Source organism: Pinus tabuliformis, chromosome 3_2 (assembly GCF_031772625.1).
Source record: "Pinus tabuliformis cultivar Carrire ecotype Pingquan chromosome 3_2, CPIR1, whole genome shotgun sequence".
NCBI lineage: Eukaryota > Viridiplantae > Streptophyta > Pinopsida > Pinales > Pinaceae > Pinus > Pinus tabuliformis.
In genome coordinates, this window is record NC_142302.1 from 1,227,571,727 (window position 1) to 1,227,582,229 (window position 10,503).

At 39.9% G+C, this 10,503-nt stretch overlaps 1 protein-coding gene across 1 annotated transcript; it reads left to right on the forward strand.

Moving 5' to 3' along the window:
• Window positions 1–4,664: 4,664 nt before the first annotated feature.
• Window positions 4,665–5,141, forward strand: LOC149185164 (uncharacterized). The gene has a single exon (XM_089415571.1). It carries the CDS (start codon window positions 4,665–4,667, stop codon window positions 5,139–5,141), a length of 477 nt encoding a protein of 158 aa, XP_089271697.1.
• The last annotated feature ends 5,362 nt before the right edge of the window (window positions 5,142–10,503 follow it).

A 10,503-nucleotide genomic window follows, 5' to 3' on the forward strand; every position in this document is an offset into this window, starting at 1 on the left:
AAGTCTATATCATGATGATTTTGAATGGATCCAGTCTATAGATTATGAACATGTTCCTTTCAGATGTAGGAAATGTCACGCCCATGGGCATCTTTTCCGTGACTGCCCGCTAAATGCAAAGCCCTCCTCCAATACCTCCTCTGAGCAACCTGATACCGATGGTTTTACAAAAGTGAACAATCGGAAAAGGAATCACAAAAAACCTGCAACACACCCCAAAATTCCCCCAGCCAGCACCCCTGCACCCTCAACTAGCAACAGCTTCGACATCCTGGCTCAACCAGCATCAATGGCCTCTGAACCCCCCATGCATTTTGATGAGCCTCCCAAATCGCCCTCTGCCTCCCCTCACACCGATTCAAGGCCAGCACAAAAACCATTGCGAACCAAAGATTTTCCCCTCTCCTCCTCCATTATGGACACCGCTTGGAAACCTAATGGTATGGACATAGACATTTCTCTGCATGAACCCAATCTTTCAGCTGACTTCCCGGTGGAAAGCAGTGAACCCAAGCATATGGAAGAAGAGCCGGAAAGTATAGACATAGGAGATCTGGATATATTTGGCCTTGAGCAAGCCTACAAGAAAAAAGAATTTGACAAAATCCCAGCAAGACAGCTAGAAAGTCTAGAGGTAATTCTATCTAGAGCACATCAACAGCGAACTTTAGGAATCCAACCAGGAAGTCAGTGGGACGGGAAGAATCTACCCAAAGATACCAAGAAAAGGGGAGAAAGACAGATTTACAAAGAACAATCCTCATTGGGGAAATGCTGGTGGAATCAGGAAGATACTCCAAATTAACAAAGTACTACAGGCCGCTCCCCAACCCTGAATAATGAAGCTCACATCTTGGAATTTAAGAGGGCTAAATAGCCCTGGGAAATAAATAATGATTAAAAACATGATACAGTAGGAGAAACCTCAAATTTTCTTCATGCAAGAGACTAAATGTAATAGTACCATACTTGGCACCATTCTCACAAAAGCTTGGCCAGGTAGTCAAATAGTAGCAGTGGATGCTCTGGGAGCCTCAGGAGGAATTGCAATAGCATGGAATGCACAGGTTATCACGCTCACGGACATCCATGCGACCCATCACTTCATACAAGCTACTTTCCATATCATTGGGACCAATGTGCATGGTCATCTCACCAATGTTTACTTTCCCCAGGAAGCAGTGAACAAGTCATTAATTCTGAACATGCTAACTTTGCTCAATTCCACCAGAATCCACCCTCTCTAGATAACTGGGGGCGACTTCAATATGATCACTAAATTAGAGGAAAAAAGAGGGGGCCGAATCAAACTGGACATTGAAAGCGATCACTTCAAGGATTTCATCCAAAACAACTAGCTCATTGATCTTCCTTTTAACAATGGAATCTATACTTGGAATAACAAAAGATCCGGCTCCCAGCAGATTGCCTCCTGGCTGGATCGATTCCTAATTTCAGACAATGCCATCCACCTTGGAGGGGACTTCTCAGCCTCAATCTTACCTCTTACTGGATCAGACCACTGGCCCATCTCGCTTCAATGGCAAAGACCTGGAAAAACCACTCGAAGACCCTTCCGCTTTGAAGCTTTCTGGCTGACTCATCCAAACTTCAGCGATCTGGTCCATTCGGCATGGAAAAGCTTCATTCCCCCAACAGGAACAAAAATGTTTCAATTCCAGCAAAAACTCAAACATCTCAAAATGCACATCAAGCAGTGGAATCATGCCACCTTTGGAAACATTTTTCAAGCTCAAAAAGCTCTAGCTCAGGAAATGGGAAAAATCCAGCAGACCATCATTACTGAAGGAAGGACTGAAGCACTTTCAGAATAGGAAAAGAACCTTCAGAATCAGATAGCAGAAAGAGAAAAACAAGAGGAAATCCTCTGGAAACAAAAATCCCGAGTAAGATGGCTAAAAGAGGGCGAGCGGAATACGAAATTCTTTCACCGCACCACTATACAGAGGAGAATGCATAACATTATTACCCAAATTCAGAATCAGCAGGGAGAAAGACTGGAAGAACATGAGGATATTGAAAAAGAGCTCCTCAATCACTTCAAAGAAGTTCATCAAGAACCTCAAATTAACAGACAACCAGCTATAGAAAGGATTCTCCAGCACATCCCGAAAGTGATAACAGATGAACATAATCAACTGCTCCTTCATCCAGTCTCTCTACAGGAAGTCGACTCTGCCATGCATCAGCTCAAGGAAGGAAAAGCACCTAGACCAGACGGTTTTACCTCAAACTTCTTTCATAAATTCTAGGATTTAATCAAAGATGAAGTCTGGCAGGTAGTGGAAGAATCTAGAACCCTCCATTGGATGCTTCCCTCTTTAAATGTGACTTTCATTGCTCTCATCCCCAAAGAAGAGCATTCTCTTACTCCAGACAAATTCAGGCCTATAGCCCTCTGCAATGTTATCTATAAAGTCATCTCCAAAGTCATTGCTTCTCGACTAAAACCGCTACTTCCCATGCTCATCTTGCTAGAACAATCAGGCTATGTTGAAGGAAGGCAAATCATAGATGGCATCATTCTCACCCATGAGATCATTCATTCCCTGAAGCACCATAAAAAAGCAGGTATGCTACTCAAAATTGACCTCTCTAAAGCTTTTGATAAATTGAGTTGGATGTATATTCAAAAAATGCTATCAGCCTTTGGTTTCTCTCCTCCCTGGGTTAGATGGGTCATGAGTTTAATATCCTCCACTTTCTTCTCAATTCTTGTTAATGGAATTCCTTCAATACCTTTTCATCCCTCTAGAGGTATCTGTCAAGGAGATCCCCTCTCCCCCTTTCTCTTTGTTCTCATGGCCGAAGGGTTAGGTCATATCATCAAGAATGCTCTTCAATCTCAACAGCTAAGAGGAATCTCAATCCATAACTCCCCTGCCATCACTCACCAACAATTTGTGGATGATAACATGTTGTTTGGGCATCCTTCGGTCCAAGAAGCCCAAACTTTCAGATCCCTTCTCGATGATTTCTCGGAAGCATTTGGAGCTAGCATCAATACTGTTAAATCCCAAATCTTCTTTTTTCACACTCCCTCCATAACTCAAACCTCTATAGCCCGCATTTTAGGATTCTCTATTGCCTCTCTCCCTTCCAAATATCTTGGTGCCCCCTTAACTGATTCTGCTCTCAAGCACACCTCTTGGCAATCGCTTCTGGACAAATTAGAAGCCCGACTCACTTCCTAGACTTTTAGAGCCCTCAATATGGCTAGTCGTCTAGTGCTAGTCAAGGTTGTCTTGCAATCAATGCCACTTTATCTCTTCTCTGTTTTGGCAGCGCCGAAATGGGTGCTTAAAAAAATAAAAAATCTACAACGGAACTTTTTATGGGGATCTTCTGGTCAAAATCGCAAATGGGCACTGGTCAAATGGGCAACAGTTTTCCTTCCAAAAAAACTTGGGGGTATTGGTCTCCAGGACCCTCAACACAGTAATGCAGTCATGGGAGCAAGAATATGGTGGAAATGGCTCTCTGCTCTGCACACGCTGTGGGCCATCCTCTGGACTGCCAAATATGAAAACAATAGACCACCAAATGATTTAATTCGGATTACAGATACGGGAAAAGGCTCCCTAATCTGGAATGCAGCTAGACAGCACAGAGCCATGATCCAACAACACAATTTCTGGGAAATAAGAAATGGCAACAACGCCCGCTTCTGGGCTGACTCTTGGTAGCAAAAACCCAGGCTCAACAACATGATTAAACCACCACAAACAGAGGACTGGGATGAGCATCAGTTGGACATGGTCAACCAGCACTGGACTCCCACCCTCAATCAGGGATATAGACAATGGATAAGCTTGGTGCACATTATCAGGCAAGGAACAGAGTTAATGCACAAGGAGATGGACACAAAACTCACAAATAGGAAAATTAGGTTTTCCGATAAGAAGGACATCTTGCGCTGGGGATACACTCCACGTGGAACTTTTACCACTCAGGAGGCATATGACCTTTTGATTAGTACTCAGAATATCAAGGACCCTCTGTGGGACAAAATCTGGTCTCCCAAAAACTGGCCCAAGATTTCTACTTTCCTCTGGCTGTTATGTCATAAAAAAATCCTCACATGGGACAACTTGAGGAAAAAAAGCTTCCACGGGCCCTCAATATGCCCCAACTGCAAACACAGGAAGAAACCATATAGCACCTCATGGATACATGCAACTTGGCAAACAAACTTTGGGAAAAAAACAAGCTTCAGATGTCAAAAAGAAGGCAGAGTAAAAGGAGACATTACCAACACCATCCGCAATTGGGCAAACAATCCATACAAGAGAAACCTGCTAAACACATTGTGGAAAATCATCCCAGGTCTTCTCATCTGGACTATATGGAAGGAAAGAAACCGCCGCATCTTCAAGAATCAATCCACACCCATAGAGGTCATTTGGAGAAATCTATGCAATAATCTTCAGGAAACCTTAGCGCTCCAAACATGGCTCAAAGATGATTTTCCCACCTCTCCACAGGAGCAGAACATCTGGAAGAATTGGAATCTGAGGATTAACCAGCTACATGAAAACCCCAGTAAATCCTTCTTAAATCACAAAACCTCCAGCAAATGGCTCCCTCCGCCACTAGGAATTTCCCAATTAAACTTTGATGGAGCCTCCAAAGGCAATCTAGGCATGGCAGGTTATGGAGGAATATTCAGGGATCACAATGGCAAACCTCTTCTGATTTTCCTGGGCACAATTGGATGGGACACGAACAATTCAGCTGAGCTTGAAGGATTGTGGCAGGGCCTTCAACTAGCGCAGCAGCATGGCTTCCTTCCTTTAGTTATTGAAGGAGACTCTCAGATACTCATCAACATGGCTAATCTAATTCTACAGGGGACCCCTGCTCACAAATTGGTCTACAGTTGGAGATTGGCAACTCGTCTAGAGCTCATTGAACAATGGCTCACAACCAACAGAGCAATCACATTCAAACATATTAGGAGAGATGGCAACAAAGTGGCAGACCTCTTAGCAAATTTGGGAGTGGATAGTGATCGAACACTATATTCAGGTTCGCTCGATATTATAAAAGATGGAATCCAATTACAGGAATGCACTGCACTGGTGCAAAATGATGCAGCACCCCCGGCTGCGGGTGTTTAAGACTGCATTAATGCAGAGGAGACGTTGGGCTAGCAGGTGGCCTAGCCACATGGCCACCCACGTTCTCACCCATGACGATTTAAGGTGAGCCTCTATCACCAGGTCGGCGCCATTAATATAGTGAGTGGGTCGAGACCTCCCCTGCAAATTTAAAACCATGGCTCTAGATCATCTGCAACACCTTGTTCCACCTCCATTGAACTGCTCTTGCCACCCTGCCGCCGCGGAGCCGAGCTCTCGCACGATGACAGGGAGGTGTTGCAGTCTCCTGAGTTGTGTAGACTTGGGGAATGGAATTCATTTCTCCCATACTATTCTTTGCACCCTGCAATTTGAAACCTCAGCACCTGTTTCCATCTCTGGTTCGGGACAACCTGTTATCTCCAGCGTCGAGTTTGTCGCCCACTCCCCGCTCATAGCTAGCAATTTAGTCTTCTCGGCCCACACCAGCTTGCACCACCCCACCCATAGAACTATGATGTGGCTCCATCATCGTATGCATTGCAGGCAAGGCAGCAGCTAAGGCCGAGCCATCCGCCCCCCCTCTCCATCTCCCTCTGCGTCAGCCACTCTTTTGTCCTCCCCATCCTCCACTCCATCCACAGCCCAATTCACGGGCCGCTACCCTGCCACCTGTAGCGGAAGAGGATGCGCTTATCCCGACGAAGCTCAAAGGGTCACTGTTGCTACCCAGACAGTCAATATCCTTATGTCCCCTCACCAACACCATCAATCTGCTCAATTTCGCTTCCTCTGCACTCTGAACAGGCCTGCAATAATAGCCACTGTCTCTGTGGAATTCAGAGAGGAGACCTACCCGCAGTCCGTCCCAGCTCACAACATCGTGAAGACCCCGGTTCATGCACCTCCCACCTCTGCACAGGAGAAGCTGAGTGCCAACACTCAGAAGATGGCTCAGGTGCAGCCAGCCACCAGCAAGCCGAAAGCCTCGGGTAGCAGTGACACCAACAAAGGCAAAGGCAAGAAGACTGATGACACTTCGGGTGGCAAGAAGGTTGTTGAGTATGATTGTGAGGAATACAGATGTTTGATAGTGGAGGAGCTGCCACTGCCTACCAACACCTAGCACATCCATGCAGACAGGTTTCGCCACCCAGCTTAGTTTTTTAGGGGTTTATTTTAATGTTTATTTCAAAATATGTGGTCAATTTGGGGAACTTGCTATAATGGTCTATTTTGATTTAGAAGCTGGCACCCCTACGCGGGCAGCCTTTTCCACTGTTCTTCGGACTGGTTTCCCCTTCGGGGGCAGTCTCGACTCAGTTTTTGATGTTTAAACATGTTATATCTCTGTTCGAGAACAGCAGAGGCCGAAGCCTTGTTGTAATTTTACTATTACTTTAATAGAATTAATATTACTTAGAAAAAAAATGGAAAAGCTTAAGTGGGAATAAAATAAAGTCCAAATCCAATTTCCCCCTATTAAGGGAATCATTTTTGAAGATCAAAATAAATATTCCAAGGTGATCCCATTTGTCTTGATTGAAGAAGCCCCTTTCAGTGGAGCAAAAAGTAGAATCCAAACTATTAGTGAATAGTTAAATTAGACTAATATTGCTCTAAGGGGTATGGCAGTAAATACTTTTGTTACAAATGATTATGCCCACAAAAATCGTATTGATAATCTTCAAGTGTCAATAAATTCTATTTCATCTTGTATAAATGAAATGAGTCTTTTAGTCTCATAAATCAAAGATGGAGTAAAAGATACTAAAAGGATTGTTTCCGATGCAAAAGAAAAATTAGAAGAAAATTACAAAGAGTTGGATATAAATTTAGAAACTAATTTTGAAATGATGGGAGGAATTTTTGGTGAAGATAGATGAGAAAACTAAGCGTATAATGAAAATATTATTTGAAAAGAGGACAAAAAATATTCCCAACTCTCATCTCATCTCCCATACTACCCCTCATATCTCAACTGTAGCTCCACAGAAATTTATAGATAGATTTTCAACTATGTTTCCCAAAGAGAAATATGAATCTTATTCAAAAGAAGAATAACATTCATTGGTTACTCAAGTCTTACCTGTTAGAGAAGTAGCACTTGATCTATAAGGAAAAGGAAATATGCTTGAATCCCAAACCTTTGCTGATGATTGGTATCCAGAATGGAATATTGATGATATGTATGTATGGAAGATCAGACAAGTTTTGGATAGGATGTTTGTTCCTATAAAATCATGTGAATGAAAGGAAAAAGTGAAGTAGAAGCATGTAAAGAAATTATTCAATGCTTCATAGGGTCCCTATTCAAATGGTGGGAAGCAAAATCTTCCCCCGCCATGGTAAAAAAAATGGAACAGGAAGTTATGAAAGATGAAAATGTAAACATAGTTTACCATGAAGATGGTTACCTTGTGAGTAATATGATAGGTTCCCTTACTACTTTAATTTTAGAGCATTGGTGTGGAATTGAACAAGAAATATATGATAAACATTCTCTAATCCTCATGAATATGAAATGCAAGAAAATGTCTCATTATGATGAATTTCATAAAGAATGGACTCAAATAATTTATGAGGTTAAAGATAGTAAGAACCTTTTATGGAAGCAAGTTTATTTGGTTGTTATTCCTAGCAAGTTTATTTAATATTTGAAAACAAGAGAAGTATTCAAGTAGCCTTATGAATTGTATACATGGGGACAAATTTAATATTTAATTACTAGTGCATTATTATGCTTATGCATTAATATGAAAAAAGTCAGCAAGTCAATCCATAAGATGCACGAACTCCCTGGAAACAAGTCCATCTATGAAAAATATGGGTTAACCTTAGATGATCTTGCAAGAAGAAATAAAAATGCTAAGAAGATCCCAAAGAAAATTAAAAGATTCAAAACCAAAAAGAGATCTTATCCCAAAAGGTATAATTCTATAGGAAAAAGATACAAAAGAAGAGAAAAAACCCATTATTATTCCCCAAAGGATATTAAGCTCAAAACTCACAAAGTTCAGGTTGCCCAAAGAGAAGTATGTTGGCTTTATGGACAAACAAGCCACCTTTCTAATAGATTCCCACAAGAGGAAGCCTCAAAGAGAAATAGAGGAAATTTGTCAACTCAAAAAGAAAAACAAATCAGGAAGCAAAAAGAACAAAGAAGAGTTTTTCATTGTAACATGTGTGGCTCCAATGAACACAACACAAACCATTATCCACACTCTCCTTTTACTAAAAGAGAAGAAGTCCTCCTCTTACTAGAAGTATGTTGTTCTTTTAGTTCAGAAACCTCTCACTTTGATTATAATACTGATGAGTTGTTTGATTTAGAGGAAGAAGCACTAGTGATTGTAGACTCTTGTAATTGTAAATATCCTGAACTTTGTAGTTGTAATACTAGAGATGATAGTGATTCAAGAAGTGAAGATGAAGAAGAAGAATATTGTGTGAAAGGAAAAATGAAAGTCTACAATGCCCAGGTCAGAGAGGATGGAGATGCACATATGCTGGCACAAATCAAGGCACTATCAGAAGGATACATGAAGACATCTCTGTTAGAAACATTTCTCAAGATAATGGCAAGAGCTCACAAAATTCTAGTCATCAAGTAAGATGTCCTTATTCATTTATGTTTCTTTTGAGAGAAATACTAAATCATTTATGATATATCACAAGAATTAAATATTACAGCGTTTGAATATGAATCATTTAGGAAAAAAAATTATATTTTGAAAAAATAAGTAAGTGAGTTCAAAAAAGAATGAAATATTTAGAAACCCAGAAGGAGGAAGAAGATGACAACAAGGCATATGAATGGGCAAGGAAAGAGATTAAGACTTTAAAGGACTAAATTTCTATCTCACAACCTCCCCCTTTAGAAGATTCATTTGATATGGGAGAAAATCCCAATATTAATATGTTTCATACAATGAATATGTAAGGAATAAATGCTATGATAATTTTTGCCATTCAGCATCATAAATTCCATATTGATATTACATTAAGAATCAAAGGTCAAAATTTTGAGTTAAAATATCTTATTGATTCAGGACCATATTTGAATTGCTTGCACAAAGAAATAATTGCTTCAATATACTGGAGCAAGACCAGTCACTCTGTAATTGGCCTTGGAAATAAATCCATGAATATGTAATATATAGTTCCCAAAGGAACTTTATGTTTTGGAAAGTAATGCCTAGATTTAAAAATTTTAATTACAGAAATTCCCATAGGATACATACCGGGAACACCTTTTTTGGTATTTGTTGAACCACATGGGTAAATAAGAACTAGGGATGGAAACGATGGATACTTCATTACATTTACATATTTAGAACGGAAGAACATAAGAGCAAAGAAAATTGTTCGCCCCTTTATCTCAAGTCCTCAGTTGTCTACCATGGTCCAAGTTACTGAAACAATAGCACAAAAAGAGACAAAAATAAAAGAGCTACAAAAAATGAAAAGTAATATGAAGATTCAAGAGAAGCTCAAGATAGAAGAGGTCAAGCAAGAAATCTCTAACTTGAAGAAGAACTCTGCTCAGAAAATATTATAGCATTTTGGGAAAAGAAAAAATAGTTTATGGAATTACCCTATAAATATTCATACACAGGAGAGGCTTGCAAGAGCAAGGCAATCCCAATGAATTCTCAGTACCAGAAGTTATGTGAAGAGGAAATTAGAGGATTCTTGAAAAGTGACTTATTAGAGAATCTCAAAATCCATGGAATTGTTATGGATTTTATGTAAATAAAAATTCTGAGCAAATTAGAGGAGTTCCAAGACTAGTCATAAATTACAAGCCCTTAAATGAAGTATTGGCCAATGATACTTACCCAATATCACACAAATCCAATATTGTGAAAAAAATTGTTGGGGAAAATATATTTTCAAAATTTGATTTGAAATTTGGATTTTGGTAGGTTGTTGTGAAAGAAGAAGATAAATTTAAAACAATATTCAATGTCCTAACAAGTCATTATGAGTGGAATGTCATGCCATTTGGACTTAAGAATGCACCTGCAAAATTCCAGAGGGTGATGGATAATGTTTTAAAGCCTTATTTTGATTGTTTGATTGTGTATATAGATGATGTTCTGTTTTTTTCCAATTTCATAGAGGAACACATAAAACATTTGATTTTATTTTTTTTTATAGGAAATCAAGGATGTTGGCCTAGTAATTTCCAAGAAAAATATAGAATTATTTCAAACATTCGTTAAATTTATTGATCATACTGTCTCAAATGGTCAGATTGTGTTATAATAGCATGATGTTGATTTTGCAGACAAATTTCAAAATAAAATCACTAATAGAGCTCGATTGTAGAGATTTTTAGACAACCTAAACTATGTGAGTCATTTATGCAAAAAATGTGTTGCTGATAGGAAAATTC